The sequence below is a fragment of the Lepisma saccharinum genome, chromosome 30, assembly GCF_977018435.1.
Source record: "Lepisma saccharinum chromosome 30, izLepSacc3.1, whole genome shotgun sequence".
NCBI lineage: Eukaryota > Metazoa > Arthropoda > Insecta > Zygentoma > Lepismatidae > Lepisma > Lepisma saccharinum.
In genome coordinates, this window is record NC_139258.1 from 6,749,409 (window position 1) to 6,768,732 (window position 19,324).

Consider the following 19,324-nt stretch of genomic DNA (forward strand, 5'->3'; position numbering starts at 1 on the left):
CTATATTTCCCACACAATTGGGTTTCAATTAAATTAGAACTTGTATTAAAGATGGACCAATATGAAATTCTTGGCGATACCAAGAAAGTACTGAAATAAAATTTACTGATACCGATAACTGATATTCTACTGATCCGACATAAAATTCCCAACGGTCCATTGACCTCCTTTATAAATGTATGTTAACATATGAATTAATCTTTTGCAACGACATTTACTTTAACACTAGAACGGCAAATCATCTGATACCCACTAGAATAGTGGAATGGGTCATTTTGACTCATAAGAAATGAATTTAAAAATTCTGATAATTTTAGAATAGAAACATTTTGAATTTACATTATTTTTCTGTATTTTAATTATTATAATTTGATTACAAATATAAACTATAATAATTAACAACTGAACACTCCAGATTAAGCAAAATTTCACCACGAGAAACTGCTACTTGATGCCACATGTTCGGAGACATCCAAGAACACTACCTACATGACGACATGCAAACGGTGACAAGTGGGAACATGCTAAAGACAAGATGACACAATAACTGCAACCTAACGCTGATATTACATTACACATAAATGAAGCATTACAGGGGTCAAATTGACCCCTTCCGCTATTCTAGGGGTACATTGTGTTCTTTATACTTTTTAAATACAAGGGAGAATCAAATGAAAACCGCAAAAGTGCCATTAAAAATCTTTTTTTCTTTCTAGGCGTTTGGAAACTTGCAGACACAGTCCTTGACGTCTCTCCGAGCTAGTAGTACGAAGCAGTGCCGGTAGGTGGGGTTGGATGTGAGTAACAGCTGATTCAAGATGGCGGCACCACTACGCAGTTGCACCAAGCAGGAACAGCGTGGAGTTATTCGATTTTTATGGAGTGAAGGTGTGAAACCGGTTGATATTCATCGGAGAATGCAGACGAAGTATGGGGACGCCTGTCTGTCACAGCGGCAAGTCTACGATTGGTGCAAGAAATTCGCAGAAGGTACGACTTTATTGACTGATGCTCCCCGTCCGGGTCAGGCTCAGCGAGTTGTGACAGAGGAGTCCATAGCCGCAGCAGATCGGCTTATTCAGGAAAACCGGCGTGTCACCCTGGCTGAAATGGCTTCCTTACTGAATATGAGCTTCGGTTCAGTACAACACATAGTGCATGACGAACTCCGCTACAGAAAAGTGTCCGCCAGGTGGGTTCCTCGACAGCTGACGCAGGAACTGAAAGTCCGTCGGGTTGACGCATGTCAAGAGCTGCTGAGGCATTATGAAGAGGAGGGTGAGGATTTTCTAGCTCACATTGTCACCGGGGATGAAAGTTGGGTGCACCATTTCCAACCGGAGACGAAACGTGCAAGCAAAGAATGGCGACATTCGTCTTCGCCGAAACCAAAGAAGTTTCGCAGCCAACCCTCTGCAGGGAAAGTCATGTTGACTTTATTCTGGGATAAGAAAGGTCCTATTCTGGAACACTACATGCCCCCGCGTATGACAGTGACTAGTGCCACCTATACCGACCTTCTCAAGAACCATTTGAGGCTAGCGATACGCACAAAGCGAAGGGGATTGCTGAGTGCAGGTGTTTTGCTTCAACATGATAATGCCCGTCCTCATTCTGCTTGTGCAACCATGAAAACCATCGATGACCTATGCTTCAAGTGCCTACCACATCCGCCATACTCACCAGATTTGGCACCATCAGATTTCCACATCTTTGGTCCATTAAAGGAGCATCTTGGAGGGCAGAGGTTCAAGTCTGATGAAGACGTCCAATCGGCGGTGCACGAGTGGCTACACAGTCAACCAAAAGAATTTTTCTCACGCGGTATCGAAGCACTACCTATCCGATGGCGTAAGTGCATTGAACTGGGAGGGGACTATATAGAAAAATAATGCACAATCAAACATTATCCCTGCATTAAAATAGTGGAAAAACATTAATTGCGGTTTTCATTTGATTCTCCCTCGTATAATACTATTGTGTATTACTAACACAATCTGTTTAATATTCAATTAAACACACGAGTTCGAACATTTCTATATTTAACTCCATAAAACATATATAATAAATCTACAATTAACCATGACAACAACAACATATATAGTTTGAATTTATGGCTACTTCAGCCCATGCTGCATACTTAACTTCCAAGCAATATATAACAGGGTATAACATGAAATAAATTATATTTTGTAGATTTCAATATACCATGTTAAAAAGGGCAAAGAATTATGAAAAGTCAGAAAATTTGGAGGAAAAAACAGAAAAACGGGATAGTTATTAAAGAAACCGTGAAGGCAGGGTTGATTTTGACCCCTCCCACTGTTCTAGTGTTAAAAAAAGTGCAAAATGGGAATTATATGTTTATATCCATAAAAAATATAACAGCATGGCACAGAATTGCACTAATTGTACACTAATTGTAAGATATTTATAGATATATCGAATCAGTAAAATTATCAGTAACTTTACCAATAAACCGAAACACCAATATTGCACGATACTGACCGATTAATCTTCCCCATCGCTAATTTGTACGAGGGCAAACCAAAAAGTCTTTGCCTTTATTTTTCTTCTGCCGAAATAATAAGCATGTAGAGATATCACAATATAGGAATTGTTCTATGTACCTTGCACTATTTTTCCACATAGTAACATGGTTCAGGTATTTGTCCTATCGCACCACTAGTTTGGAGATGGTGCTGTTGTATAATTTGGCTGGTTGATCGTGGAACCACCGCCGGACAACGGTATTTGCTTCGTCGTCGCAAATCAACCTCTGTCCTCCCAGGATACCCCAAAGATTCATGAACGATATCGTGAACACAACAGAAAACATTGCCCATGTGGATGCAATGATGGAAGTGGATCGGCCTGTGCATCTGAAGGGCATTTTCCGAGGTGGATGAGGATGCCCCGAAGGTCTTCTCGGCCATTTTCGAACTCTCGCCACCACCACCGCATACTTCTAAAAGCGACACACTTGTCCCCATACGCCAGCTGCATTTCCCTATGGATCTCGATGGGCGTTCGCCCCTTGCTCCATAGAAAACGAGTAACACTTCGTTGCTCATACAACGTGGACGTGATGAGCACTACAGCCATCTTTGCAAACTGACTGCAGCACCTGCTAGTGTCGCAGAGGGTTGCGGCAATTTATATTATGCTCTAACTGATTAACATTCACTTCTCCACTTCACAGCAAATTATACAAATAACAGTAATATATATTGTTCTAAATCACAACACCATTCTCTGATATAAATATATTAATAACTTACGTTTTGCGAGTATCTAGGTAACTCCTGCGACGTTTTGGGACGCAACTGCTCCCTTCCTCAGGCTGCTCACGTGTAGGTTATGTATAAATCATAACCACGTGGAACTCTCCATAGGTACAGGATATAGGATTGGTAAAGGTGTGTGGTTAAAAAACAATAAAAATCTAAAACCCATTACGGGTGCACATCATACTACCATGCTGTTTCCCCAATTAGAAACTGCTCCTTGAAATGTTAAAACTTTAAAACTGTGAATAATCATGGCCCGCATGTGCTGCAATTGCAATACTCATTTCATCATTCTCTGATCATTATACTTATTATTATTATTATTATGAAAGGAGAACCAAGACAACGTTTGGGAGAATTTTGTATGGAGAGAAACGAGATTATGCAACAACAAAACTAGCTGTGACAGAGAAATGAAGTGGATAATGCAGGCAGCACAGGAAAATGGATACAAAGCAGGGGATATAATTCACATAAGAAGAACAGAGAAGAAAATGAAAAAAAGAGACAAACAATAAAGAAAAAGAAGAAGAGGATAAGAATGCACAGGAAGAGAAGTATGTGAGTGTGCCATTCAGAAGAAAGATGAAGAAAAAGGTAAGAAACATCTATGCAAAGTATGGATTAAGAACTGCTTTCAAGCCACCAAAGAGCATTGAGAAATGGTTTAATGAGTACAAAGGAGACAAGGAGAGTGATGAATTGGCAACGACAGGGGTATATGAAGTAGAATGTGGTGGATGTACAAGCAAGTACATAGGAGAGACAAGGAGAAGCATCAACGAAAGAATTAAAGAACATAGGAGAGACATTAAAGAGGAAGATCCAAGAACAGCATTGAGTGAGCAGATGTTGACAAATGGGAACAAGATTAAGAAAGTAAAAATGAAAGAGAAGAGGGAAAATGGCAGAGACAAAGCACATATGGATAAACAGGGGAGAGAAAATTAACAAAAACGAAGGGGAAATTGGAATAAAATGGATAGAACTAATAAAAAAAGCATGTGGAGAGCATGTTCCAGAGCAACCTTCAATTTTCTGTACAAAAATGGAAGATTTCACCTTACCAGATCAGTTCAAGGAGGAAGGGGAGGTCAGTGCCAGGAGAAAGAGGGGAGGGAAGACAAGAAGAGTAGGTTACAGGATGGAGTGGAGGGGGAGAAACAGCCAGTTATGCCACCTGCAAGGTGGAAAAACCAGTTTACCTAGGAAGAAATAAGGACACACATTAATTCCTTAAAAGTGTAGAGTGACTAGTGATGTGTTGTTGTATGTGTAGCTTGAAAAAGTTCTGGGAAACCAGGACGAAACGTCGCAGATAAAATCAAATAAAAAAAACACTAAAAATAACCGTGTTAGATTATTTTGCATGAGCTTATTATTTGCACTAAATAAAAACATTAACTCATTCTTGATTTGTAGTGATTTGAACTACACACAAAAACGTCCTTCTTATCTCATTCATTTGCTTTTAACAACTGGTTGCTAAGCAACAAAACAGCATACTATTATATTTCTTTTGTTTCCTTTCACACATAAGAAGTGATTATACATTTCACAATTTGAAATCAGTCACAACATTCTCCCTCCTTCGGAGAAAAATTTAAATAATTGATTTTAAAATTTTGGAATAACATAACATTGCAAAAAAAAAGAACTTCCATATGACATAATATTGCCATTAATTAATATAGAAAATACTGAAAACAATATAGCAATTATTAAAACATATTAACATCAGTTAATATAAAGAATTGTAGAAATCCTTTTAAGTTACAAAAGTTTACATAATTCATCTATTCTTTGCTGACTACAATTGAATTTCTTTATATTGGATACATTATGTGTTTGCATGGTTCCTTTTCCATCTAAGGACAAAAGTTCACAACAGTTATCCTCGATTTCTTTAACTAAATACGGACCGAGCCATAAATCCATAAATGAGTGTATTCGTTTACACTCAGGATTCCTTTGTCATAGAAAAAGTACTGGTGTCAGTCTTATCATCAGAATTAACTTCTTGATCTTGCACATCTGTGAATGTCGATAGATATGTGCCCTCGTATTGCGTAGCATTCTTCATTTTACTATGAGATTTAGATGAATCTCTGAAAGACATTTTGCATTAACGATAAAAACTTACACGCACTTAAATACCGGAATATGAAAGCCAGTTAGAATCCGCTTTAATCCCAGGCCTACTGAGATTATTATTTCACATCGTTTATCCGAAGAACTACTAACTTTCAGAGTCCTATCACATGGTTGCCACTTTTCTGTTAGTGCCGTAGAGGCTTGCAACAATTTATGCAAGCTAACTGATTAACTATCACTTCTCCACTTCAGAGCAAAGTATATAGTGCTAAATCACACCGTTCTCTGATGAGTATACTTATTATTTGCACTAAATAAATACATCAACTTATTCTCGATTTGAAGTGATTTGAACTATACACAAAAACGTCCTTGTTATCTTGTTTTTAACAACTGGTTGCTAAGCAACAAAACAGCATACTATTACATTTCTTTCATTTTCTTTCACACATTATACATTTCACAATTTGAAATTAGTCACACGCCGTCCTGTGGAGCAGCCGAGAGTTAATGCTGGGCTATTCCAAGAAAAACCTATTATATTGAATGTATATCTCGGTTTCTCAATTACACTAATATTTCGAGTGAAAAAAATAAGGGGCAAAGACTTTTTGATTTGCCCTCGTATTACATTGTTTAATAGTAAATAAATTGGACATTGTAATATTGACAACAAAATAATCACAACCTGCTATCGTGCTTGTACTTTGATTAGAAATTAGGAAGCAAGTACTAACCTTCTATGTTACAGCTTAAAAATTGGTATTCCTTAAGGATCTCCTTGTACCTGGCAGCCAAAGCTTCATCTGAGTTGTCAGCTGCTACAGGAAGCTCTGCATCCATCTCAGTGGAACCATCTTGGCCCTTCCTGCTCTCAGCAAAGAACCCACCAGCCTTCAGGGCTTCGTTGATCTTCTCATAAACATCACAGTAGTCCCTGCAACAGATCAAAGTGAACAAATGCACTACTTGGAGGTGTTTCATATTTAGGGATGACCCGATATGAAATTTTGGCCAATACCGATATAGTGCCAATAATTACATACGGAGCAGAGACTTGGACAGACAATGGCAGAGACAGACAAAAGAAAGATGTAGGCAGTGGAGATGAAATTTTTAAGCTTCAGGAGAGGATAGATCAGGCACAGATGAGATGGTTCTGACACATGAAGAGGATGGATGCAGAAAGACTACCAGTAAGAGGTTCCAATGCACAAGGAGTGGGAGTAACATTAAAGGGCAGACCAATATGTTGGTGGAAAGAGCAGATAGTGGAGAATGTTAGGAACACAATGGAAAGAGAGGAGTGGTGGAAGACCAGGAAAAAATGGAGAGGCTTGACTTCTATGCTGACCTAGCCAGAGGCAAAGGATGACACTCTCGCAGAGTCTAATTATCCTGGAAATTATGCAAAATTAAAACTTCCTTTTTATTTTGTACTAATTTTGCATGAAAAACTATATTTTGTGATTACATAGTATCAATTTTAATATTCTGATGCAATTCTTGAATATTCTAAAGTAAATTTATTCGTAAATTGATGCAAGTAATTGGAGAAGAAAATGTACACACCAATATTGATCAATGTTTTGAAGAAATTTTTATTATTGCAATTTTCAAGTATTGGTATCGGTACAGCGCCTAGAATAACGTAGTGTGGAAAACGGCATGGTTTTGCTCTCTCTCGCTGGTTCCACTCGAAAATGAAATCCGCTAGAGGCGCTGGTGTTGACACCGGGGTACAGCGCTCGACTGCTTATAATGGAAGTAAATGGGGTTTTTGCTGCAACGTCTGATTCTTTTCTTTGTAACATTTCTTTGCATCAGAAAATTGTTATGATATTTGGTACAGTAGTTGCGAAAATATTAAAGAATATTATGAACCGTCTATCATGACCTCTCCTTGAGTTTTTTTATTAACAATACAGAAGAAAACATAGGTATGGATTGTAACACGTAACATGACAATTGCTGCGAGAATTAGTATTGTGTATGCATTATCCTGAAAGGTTCATTAATATTGTCATTGTCACAAATATTATTTTTATGGAAATTCACACAGACAATACTCGTTTATTTTAATTAATTAATTAATTAATTTTATTATTAATTAATTTAATTAATTTGCGGTTTATTTTCATCAAGTACAAGGTAGACATTTTACAGCCAAGTCACGAGTAAAAATGCACAGTCCTTAATACCAAAGTTCTACTTACCAATCGACACGAATGTAAAGCAATTTGTTGATAGAGATGACAAGGTACATCGTAATCGGCTATTTTAACTCCATGGAATATGAAATTAAATTCTTTCGAATATCTGCATTTCGGGAAAATGACTTCATAATATGTACGCCACGAAACATTTTTTTCCCTTCATGACACTATTTCAATTTTATTAGTATACAAAATAAACTTGTGTACACAATCCAACGTTTGACGTCCAGCCTCACATGCGATATGTTGATGCTCGTGTTGCGTTGCACATAAAACGTATTTATGTTACTTTTCTGTGTAAATTAATACCATTTCGTGACTGCAAATCACTCCACAAATATAACTGTTTCCATCAATTCACTTACCGCCTTTCTAGAGAAACAAATCTACACAATATATTCCAAAAACTAACTAAGCCGCATTACTTTCATAACAAAATTAGCCGCTGTGTCGATCGCACTGCCATCTACTTGTCATCGTCTCGGGGAACCAGTTTCTTGGGTCGTTTTCCACACTACGTTATTCAAGGCGCTGTAGTATCGGTAAGAGTATCAGCATCGGTATCTGTATCGGTTCAAAGTGGTATCTGCTCAGCTGTAATAATTTTACATGATGCAGACTCTACCGGAATTTACAAGTGTTGAGTTGTTGTGGCCACTCCAGGACCATGATAAAATTCAAGCATAACTCACGGTATTCAAGGCAAATTTTCCAAAAATTCAAGAATAAAAACAGATGTTTTCTCTATATTTCAACCTTACGTGTTACCTCTCAACAGCCACACATATACACACAAATAAAAAGGTAAAGTGCTCCCCTGTGCTTAGCACCATGCCATGAAGGTGTATAGGGGATGTGGGGGTATCGGCCCACACTTTCTTGATCCCGTAGTGAGTCGGGGTGATGTGATCAGCATCACGCCCCTGACCGTCTTTACCCCCCCCCCCAGGGTTTCCCCCAGGTACCCATGTTATTCGATGATGGGTGGGCGCCGGGGCCGCTTCCACACACATAAATACAAGGGTTGGATAAAAAGTAATGGCAACACTGCTGTCCCGTGAAAGGGGTGAGTCACAGCACCACAAGCGTTTCGTGGCTCATAAAGGAATGTCAGACGAGGAAGTACAGTGAGTGGGAGCGATTGTATGTTATTCAGTCACAAACAGCAGTGCTCTGAAGCAGAGTGCAAGCGCCCTAACAATATGTTTAGGCAAGAAGAACAACGTCTCTCAGGCAGACGGTCAACGCAGCCTACTTCTGCACCTTCTTGCAACACCACCTTCTTCTCGCATTAAGAACGAAGCGACGGCACGGTGTCCCATCATCCTGCTTGACAATGCAAGGTGTCACACTGCGAACAATGTGACGGCGCTCCTGCATAACTGGTAGTGGGAGGTACTGGAACATCCGCCGTATTCACCGGTATGAGACCGTGTGATTACGACCGTTTTGTCAAAATGAAGGAACCACTGGGCGGGAAGCACTACGACACGCGCGAAGCCATCATACGTGCTATAGGGCGGTCACTGCGGGACATCGACAGAGATGGACGTGCTGACGGTGTACGACGCCTTCCATACGTGTGACAGAAGGTCGTAGAGATGAGGGGCGATTACTTTGAAGGAATGTAACACGTGCTCCTCTGCCAATACATTCAAGTACCAATTATACCAGTGTTGCCATTACTTTTTATCCAACCCTTGTATATTAACAATATATTTGTGTGTCGATTTTTTAAAATTCTAATTCAATAATTCAACTCAATGGTATATATATTAAAATTGTTAATTCTGTTAATAGTTAAGGTCTGGAGTTTATATTTTTCATTTCAAATATTCACTCGAAAGACATCTACAAACACACGTCTCAAATGTTACGGGTTATACTAATCTACGAAAAATTGTTAATTGTATAAGAATTTCAAACAAAAATTTAACTGCCAGGTGTGCCAGTTAATAATTCTTAATTGATCCGAAAGAAAACAAGTGTATCTGGGGAGAATGGTAACAAATGCTTTATTCAAAGTAGATGCCATCTGTAGCTATACATTATGCCCATCTGTCTGTCAAATTGTGGATGCCCTTCCAGAAAAAAAATCGTTCACATTTTGAGTTGATCCAGTCAGTAAGCCATTGTTTGACATCTTCGTAACTGTTGAAGTGTTGCTGGGAAGGTGAGTGAGACATCGATGAAAACAAGTGATAGTCAGAAGGGGCTAAGTCTGGTGAGTATGGCGGGTGGGGCAAGAATTCCCAGCCAAGTGCAGAAATGGTATCTCGGATGCCTTTCACAGTGTGTGATGAGGCGTTGTCGTGCTGCAAATTACTTTTCCATGTCTTGTTGCCCAATTTGGGTGCTTTTCGATCAATGCATGGTTCAAATTGATGAGTTGTTGACGGTAGCGAACGACATTCACTGTTTTACCTGGTTTCAGAACCTCATGGTACACCACACCATTCTGATCCCACCAAATGCACAGCATTGTCTTCCTTCCGAAGCGATTCGGTTGAAGGTTGTCCTGGGTCAACCCATGACTTTTTGCATTTTGGGTTCTCGAAGTAGATCCATTTTTCGTCCCCAGTCACTATCCGATGCAAGAAAGACTTTCTTTCATGCCGAGAAAGCAACACTTCACACACCATTTTTCGCTTTTCCATTTGTCTGTTGTTCAGATGATGTGGGACCCATTTTCCTGCCGTCTGGAACTTTCCCATGGCATGATGATCAGATATGGTTTGGCGAGTAACATTTAACTTCTCTGCCAGTTGTTGTTGCATTTGCGTATTGTCTTCGTCCAACAGTGCTTGCAATTCGGCATCTTGGAATTTTTTCGGCTGGCCAGGGCGATCTTTGTCTTTCAAGTCGAAATCACCACTTTTGAATCGTCGAAACCAATGCACATATGTGTCTTGCATTAGGACATTGTCACCGTACGTTTCCACAAGGATACGATGGCTTTCTCTCGTGCTTTTCTTTTGACTGAACAAGAAAAGCAGGAAGTGCCGCACATGTTCCTTATTTGGTTTGCAGGTCAACATGTTTCCCACACAAACCTAAAATCATGATCACTCGCACTCGGTTGCACATCCACGGCATTTTGACAGGTACTGTCCTGGCAACACACTGACGTAACAGTTGAGACTGTGCACCAACCCTTGCTTCCAGCGCCATCCAGCGACGAAATTAAGAATTATTAACCGGCACACCTGGTAATCAACTTCACGATACCTTGTCTTGCAATAATCTTTCACCTGTCAGATAGATTGTTCTGCATAGGATGCTAACAAAGTAAACGGATTGAGAGAATTTTGTTTTATTTTCCATGCAGCTTGCTTTTCTTTTCCTTCCTTGATAAAAATAAAAGCTAAACTTTGAAAAACTTGTTTCAGGGTGCAACAAACCCACGGTTCTTGCATTCTGAAGCAAATGCGCTGTTGGTATTACTTGAGTTTGTTAGCCTAAGAAAAATCTAACAGATTGTCTCGGTTAATTGTTGATGGACAGCTCTCTGGCTTGTCTTATCTCTTTTATTCCTATTGTTGTTTTATAATGTAGCAAATGCTTTTTGTTTTACAATATGGTTATTTTAGGTGGTGAAAAGGGTAATTTAAAGAGTTTTGGTTGGAAACTCGTAAATATTTGTACCTATAGTTTTGATTTTGGCCACATGATCAGAGCGGCACTCTTATATCAGTAGATGCTCAGGGTCACAAAGTTAGGTTGACTGTGGGATGCCAACTGCGAAGGACCTGGTTCCTGAGATGCAAGTCCCAGATGAACTTCCTCAACCAGGTTCCTAATATAGATGAGTCCCCCTTCAAGGTCTGGTTCCCGGGTTCAAATCCTGGATGAATTCCCCCAGCCAGATCTTCCCATTCGTTCCCAACTATGGGTGCTCCAACAGACCCCCCCCCTTTCATTCTTCGTCCGTTCCTGAATACAGGCATACCAACGGGCATTCTTATTCCCCCCATCTGTTCCTGAGTACAGGTGCACTGACGGAGATTCTGTTTCTTCTTCTCTGTCTGTTCCTGAGTACAGGTGCACCAACGGACCCCTCTCTTTCTTATTCCCCCGTCCGTTCCTGAATACAGGTGCACCAACGGATATTCTGTTTCTTCTTCTCTGTCCGTTCCTGAGTATAGGTGCACCAAAGGACCCCTCTCTTTCTTATTACCCCGTCCATTCCTGAGTACAGGCACACCGACGGATGTTCTGTTTCTTCTTCTTCTCTGTCCGTTCCCGAGTACAGGTGCACCAACGGACATTCTTTTCCTTTTCTTCTGTCCGTTCCTGAATCCAGGTGCACCAACAGGCATACTTATTCCCTCATCCGTTGCTGAGTACAGGTGCACCGATGGACATTCTGTTTCTTCTTCTCTGTCCGTTCCTGACTACAGGCACACCAACAGACCCCTCTCATTCTTATTCCCCCATCCGATTCAATCCCATAACTTAGCCCCTTTTATAAGTATTGGGAGCTTGTATATAGTGCGTTTCTATTAACTAAGGAATATTTAAAAAGAGCCAGAGCCTAAATAATCTCAGAGCCTAGGAATGTGTTTAATAGAGGTTAGAAGGATGCTGTCGCAGGTTAAGCTTAATATGAACCCCATTATACTGTCAGGTGTCACTGCAGTCAAATGCAAAAGTTAAAAGTGGAAAGCTGATATATATATATTGTAAGAGCATATGTTTTCCCCTTTAAGGGCATTGAAAGGTAATTTAGTCCTTAATTTGTGCATACCTCATTTTTGGCTTGTAATAAACATGATAATTCGAATTCTGTTGTTTCCACCCAGCAAGTCCTGAGATAAATTTTAGATTTCTTGCCTACTGCTGAACCCAGCTAGCATTCATGGGTAAACTATGCAACGTCGCCCTCTTTGTTAAAGTTTCATCTTTTTCTTAAAATGTTGTAAACGGCTCTGCGCAGCCGGTGTATATGTTTCAAGGTCCTTGCAACTTTAATTTTACCTTTCTAAAAGAAGTCTCGTTGAAAAAAGAAAAACGTTGCAAGGGCAGTCATAAATTATGCACATATTCTATGGGATTTGGATTAATAAAAGTTTTTCACGTCTATGGAGAAAAATTCATGCATAATTCCTGGAGCCAATAATTCATGCATAATTACCAAAATTCAAGGAATCCCCAGTGAGTAGACACCCTATTGTTTCTAAGACCAGTTTATGCACAAATAGGATAATCGGGACTGCACCTATAGGTTAAAGTGGGATCTGAACCACTATGCACCTCCACTGGGTAACGAACCTGTGATCCCTTGATTACAAGATGACGACGTTGCCACTATGCCTTCGAGGAGGCCCTATTTTACAAATGGTATGACATACAAAACATATTACTTTTTGTTCAAGTGGTTAAGAAAATCAAGAAAACAATCACAAATGAATTTGAATTAGCAAGTTTAAACATGAAAAACTTATATCTCAAAGTTCCATCTCATCTCACGAAAGAAAATCCCAGACCTCTCCAGGTATTTTCAAATAAATTTTCAGACCTTTCTGTAAAGTGTCCAATTACTTTAGCCCTATTTATTGTATATTTTACAGTGGAAATCTATATAGTGTATATTTTACAGTGGAAATTTATATAGGGTGTCTCATCTAACTTTGAGACCTGAAATATTTTCGACACGAAACAAAATATGGAAAATCTACTTGCATGGAAATGTACCCACGTCAGGCGCTCACAAAATGAGAGGATATGCACAATACAGAAAATTCAGAAATTATTGTATCCAACATGAAGTTCATTTTTTTATGGAATATGCATGATTTTTCATGCGAAATGAAAAGTAGAGCTAAAATTATGGATAACAGAATTGGTCTCACCTTCCTACACCAAATATCTGCAGAGATAATGAAATATTTAAAGGTTGGCAGCGTGAACACAGTCTGTCGTGCTACTGTACTTCCTGCGAGGGTTAAAGAAAAGAACACATCACAGGTCACGTCTCAGTTTGTTTAATAGTGTCTCCCGACCAGGCGTGTTGTACTGCTGTAAGTGTCAAACAGGAAAATCGTATGTACTCTAACATATTTGACAGTTTCTATTCTCAGCTATTACTTGCCGTATTGGTATTTGGAACCCTCTCTAGTTGTTACGACTGTGTTGTCTCATTTCGTCTGGTACATAGATATGCCAGTCTTCAGTAATGAACAAAAACTAAACATTATTATAACCTTTAAGAGACCAACTATATTTTAAAAGATAGTTGCCTGTAAGCCCCAACTGCCTAAGTATCTTTATAAAGAAAATTGGTCAGGTTCGTAGTTATGACATCATAACGTCCCCAATATTTGCTGAAATTGCGGTTTTGTTCTTGTATACTATTGTTAACACACATATTGCATCGAAAGGACTCTTGCAGGTCTTAATGTTCCATAAAAAAGTGGGAAAAAGCCAGCTTTATTTGTAAGGAAATATTTGGTACGAACATAGGTTATTTTTTTCTACAACAATAATCCGCTTGAACCTTGAGTTGGGGAAAGTGTCGTTGCTGGTTGCTGGTAGTTTCGAAAGAATTTTCCCGGTACCGACAATGTCCAGTACTTTGTTGTCCACGGGGCAAACCCCTTTTTTTCAGAAATTTTGGAACTTTCTGGGTTCTGCCCCCCTCCCCTCCATGGATATGCTCAATGTGCATAAATTTTATATAGTCCGATTCTGTGGTTGATTCCATGTACAATGGTATATTATTAATCTTTTTAGGGCAATTAGCCTTCGATCTACAGTCATCTAAATGAAACTGCATTTTGCTAAAAATTGGCCCGATCCCAAGGGGCTTACCTGTTGAAATGAGCTTGCTCTCCAAAAGGTTAATTTACGGCCAATGTCACAGAAATGCAACCACAGCTGTGACATTGTACGCTGAACGCTACCCAGATCGACGGTGCCCTTCACCTCGTACCATTGCCAACATCTGCACAAGTCTAGTCGAAACATGAAGCTGGGCTCCAGAAAGCTTCAACGTATAAACACAGCAGCTAACAACGGAAATGAAATCGCTGTTCTGGGTGATGTAGCTCACAATCCGCAGGTGAGTGTACAACAGATTGAACGTGGTTCTGGAATAAGCCGCAGTAGTGTGGAGAATTTTGCAAAGACTTAAGTTTCATCCGTACCATATGTCACTGCACCAGGAACTGTACGGGATTTACTTCCAAGCCCACATTGCATTCTGTCGTTTTGCACTTGCAAGATAATAATGCATTCCTAAGTAATATTTTGTTTACGGATAAAGCTTCATTTACAAATCACGGTAATGTGAATTTGAGGAACATACACTACTGGCCCATGCAAAATCCCACTGGCTTTGCGAGGTTGCTCATCAACGACAGTGGAGTGTCAATGTTTGGTGCGGTACCATTGGCAACCGCATTGTAGGTCCCTATTTTTATCAGGGAACATTTAAATGGACAGCGATACGCATCATTTCTTCAAGACACTCTACCCCTTCTCATGGAGGACGTGGCATTGGAAACCCTTCTATCAATGTGGTTCCAGCATGATGAGTGCCCTGCACACTTCACACGTGTTTCCAGAGAAGTTGTGGATGCAAAGTTTCCAAATCCGTGGATAGGACGGTCCCTCCACTTGCCGCCATTAGACTACTTTCTCTGGGGCACAGTCAATGATAAGAGTCTATCAGGAAGTCCCAACGACACCAGAGAATATGGAACAGCGTATTACTGCAGCGTGTGTGGCAATATCTGTAGAAACACTACACCTGTGCAACGCTCGCTTGTTCACAGTCTCCACAAGTGTATTAATGCAACCGGTGGTCACTTTGAAAATCTGCTGAAGTCACACAGTTTCATCAGATAAGATGTTACTGATGATTTGTGAGTGTGTTTTCTGTGCTGGATGTAAGTTACAAACATGACAATTAGTTGAGCTATAGGGCACTCGTAATTTTGTTTCGGAAAGTGAAACAAATTCTGTTCTCGCGAATTGTACCTACAGTTTTCGGTTTGCTAGAAACACATTCATGTTACATTAAAAAAAATGTAACTTTGAGTTGAAAGTGATATTTTTTTTTTAATTTTCTGGATTGTACATACCCTCCCATTGTGTGAGCCCCTGACATGGGTACATTCCTGCGCAACTCGATTTTTCACATTTTGTTTCATTTCAAAATTTTTTTAGGTCTCAGAGTTAGGTGAGACACCCTACCCTGTATATAAATGGATGTATGTGTGTATGTTTGTTCCAGCATAACTCTCAAACGCCTGGAGCAATTTCAACCAAACTTGGTGCACATATCAATTGCAATCTAGAAAAAATACTGTGGGGATAAGACACCCCTGGCACCCCTAGGGGTGGGGGGTGGGAAAGGGGTGACATGTAAAAATAATTGAAAACGATTGATATTAGTGTAAAAACCATAGTTTTCGGGGTCGCTAAGATGAATAGTGACACTCCCAATGCCGCTCAACTCCAAGTTCATCACCAATTGGCATTGAAGAGGGGGGGGGATGAGAGGGGGTGAAAAGTACAATGTCAAAAATGACCTAACTCTCGAACGCCTGGAGCAATTTCAACCAAACTTGGTTCCCATTTGAAATAGCACAACTATGGAATGACACCAATTTCAGCTCTCTAGGTCAAATAGTTTTTGATCAACAGCTGTTTAAAGATTTCAAAATGTAGTCAAATCTTGGGATTTTTGCTATTTTGAAAGTCCATAACTCAAAACCTAACTGACCAAAAAATGTGAAATTTGGCAGTTTTTGTCCTCTTGATATGTACAAGGAATAAACAAGAAATCTTACAAATCCGAATCATAAAGGTTCAAAAATATTTTTTATTGGTTTATTTGACATGGAATGACGTAGTTGTAAATGTACTCTAATCATAGTCTTACCTTGCTAACTTCTGTTCGGGTGGTTCTGTTGGATTTGAGTTTGGAACGGCCAATCCTGAGCCTGCAGCAGTTGGAATGCTTCCATTGGCAGCAGTGCTGGCTATCCTTCGTAGCAAAATACTTGCCTGCAAATAAGGAATAGAAAAAATACTATTTTCGATAGACCTAGAATTTTCACAGGTTCCTGAAACACATGAAAAACAAATTACAGTTCATTGTCCTGGCATTATATGTGCATATTTGGACATTTGTACCAAATTAAGCATATTTCAATTTTTTTTGGTCATATTTAATATATTTTCACATTTTTGAGGTAATTCAAATAAAAACTTCAAATGCAGGAAAATGTAAAATCTGAAACCATGAAGAATAATACAGCGTGTTCCGTTCAAACCTCCCACATTACAATTGATCATTGCTGAAAGGTTATGAAACATAATGGAATGCGAGTGGTACTACACTCAAAGAATTTTATTGTATGACCTCGAAGTTCACCAATCTCTCACTATGCAGCGCCACAATCACATAAAGCACAATGGCGACTCTGCACCAGCGCGCACAATCTGTATTCTGGTATGCAGAGACCAAATCAATCATTACAGAGCAAAGAAATTACCGGAGAGAATATGGAGGTGAAGCACCTGATGGGAAAACCATTAAGGCATGGTGTGTGAAGATTTTGGCAACTGAAAGTGTTAATAAACAATCTGGAGGTTCTCAGATTGGATATTATTCGTGCTACAACGGTGCACGCATAGATGTGTATTAGAGTTCAGTGTAGAGGTGTATTCGTGTTTAGTGCTTCATGCAATAAAATTCTTTGAGTTTCTCTTTCGTCTAGTTTCACTCACATTCCATTAAGTTTCATAACCTTTTAGCAATGATAAATTGAAATGTGGCAGGTTTGAATGGAACATCCTGTATATGATACAAAAATTAACATTCCAAAAAAAAAATCTAGGAATGTAAAATGAGGGTGACACTGTAACTACTCTGAATTATTGTAAACTGCTACAATGTTTAACACCTTAAGTGTAGAATTTTCTGAACAATCTGTATTGGAAAATGTAGTTTTTTTTTTTTTTAGCAGCATTCTTGTTGAACAAATTAACTGGAATTAAACACCAGCATTTACCTGCCCTCTTCTATTATGCTAAAAAAAACAACCTAACTAACTCTCTCGCCTTCTTAAACCCAAAGGTTCATGGCTGCAGTAACACGGGCCTTTCATCTGTCCCTATCCTGAGCAAGATCTATATACTCTTTTCCATCCATACCAATTTCCTTTAGGTCCATATCTTCATCTTGGTCTTCATACTGGTCTATTACCATCAGGTTTCCCAACAAGAATCCTGTAAACTCCTCTTTCCTCTCCCATTCGTGCCACATGGCCTGCCCACCCACCTAAGTCTTCTTAATTTAATCATTCTAATAATATCTGGACATGAATACAAATTATGTCCTTCTAAATTATGTAACCTTCTCCACTCACCTATCTCCTCATCCCTTTTAGGCCCAAATATTTTCCTAAGGATTTTATTTTCAAATACTCTCAATTTATGTTCCTCTTTCAATGTAAGGGACCAAGTTTCACATCCATATAATACTACAGGCAAAATTGCTCTTTTGTATATTTTAATTTTTAGTTTCTTAGATATTAAATGAGAAGACAAAAGTTTATGAAGAGAAAAGTAACATGCATTTCCTGAATTTAACCTGCTTTTTATTTCCTCTTTAATATCATTTTCATTTGTTAGTATTACTCCTAAGTATTCGGTTGGTGTGAAAGAAATGTCCACTCTGACGTGAGGTAGAAAACTGACCTCAACAACACAACACAGGGATTGACTGAGGTCACAGGTCTAACGTCATAAACTCTGTATACGTCCAGCAAACAGGCTGAAGTACCCAGACAGTCAGGAGGCAGTGTGTTGCTGAACAGGGTCATCTGAAAGTGCACCATGGAGAACACACAATTGCGAGTGAATTTTCTTTACAAATTCAAACTGGGACATTCTGCTCAGCAAGTCGCCAAAAACATTAACAGTGCATTTGGGCCAGGAATGGCAAATGAACGCACCATTCGCCGCTGGTTTGTCAAATTTCGTTCCGGTGACACAGCATTGCAAAATGAGCCCCGTGGCCATCGACCAACATCATGTTCAGATGAGCTTCTCAGGAACGCCGTGGAAGTGGATCCTCGGAAAAGTGTTCGTGCCATTGCAGACGAGTTAGGCATACAACATACCACTGTCGTTCGGCAGCTCTGTGCGATCAGTAAAGTGGAAAAGTTGGACTCATGGGTACCTCATGATTTGACACCAGCCAACAAGACTCGCCGTCTGGAGGTGTGCAGTTCTCCGAGTGTAAGGAATAACCAGGATGGTTTTATGTATTGGATTGTCACTTCAGATGAAAAATGGATCTGCTATGACAATCGTAAACGATCAGGACAATGGTTGGATCGTGGTCAACATCCAGGACGGTTTCCAAAACCACTTCACCACCCATGGAAGGTGTTGTTGCTGGTATGGTGGTATATGGTGGGTGTGATCAATCATGTCTTTCTCAGGTGAGGTGAAACCATCAACGCAGATCGTTACAGTGCTGAACTCCATGAAATGCACCGCAAACTTCTCCGCAAGCATCCAGCAATGGTCCATAGACATGGTGTCCTCATGTTGCACGACAATGCTCGCGCACATGTCGCGCAAAGGATGGTGCAGGCTCTCCATGAGTTGCAATAGGAAACCCTTCTTCATCCAGCATATTCTCCCGACCTCTCTCTCTCTCACTGACTACCATCTCTTCCAGCATCTCGATCAGTTCCTGACGGG

At 39.7% G+C, this 19,324-nt stretch overlaps 1 protein-coding gene across 2 annotated transcripts in view; it reads right to left on the reverse strand.

The window, feature by feature from the left end:
• Positions 1-19,324, reverse strand: part of LOC145981752 (uncharacterized) — a 132,677-nt gene that overhangs the window by 28,820 nt on the left and 84,533 nt on the right. For both annotated transcript variants that reach the window (XM_083115158.1, XM_083115159.1), the window contains 2 exons: positions 16,488-16,612; positions 6,122-6,321 (listed from right to left, as the gene is read on the reverse strand). In XM_083115158.1, the coding sequence (XP_082971284.1) occupies positions 6,122-6,321; positions 16,488-16,612 (325 nt within the window). The remainder of the gene's footprint in view (positions 1-6,121; positions 6,322-16,487; positions 16,613-19,324) is intronic.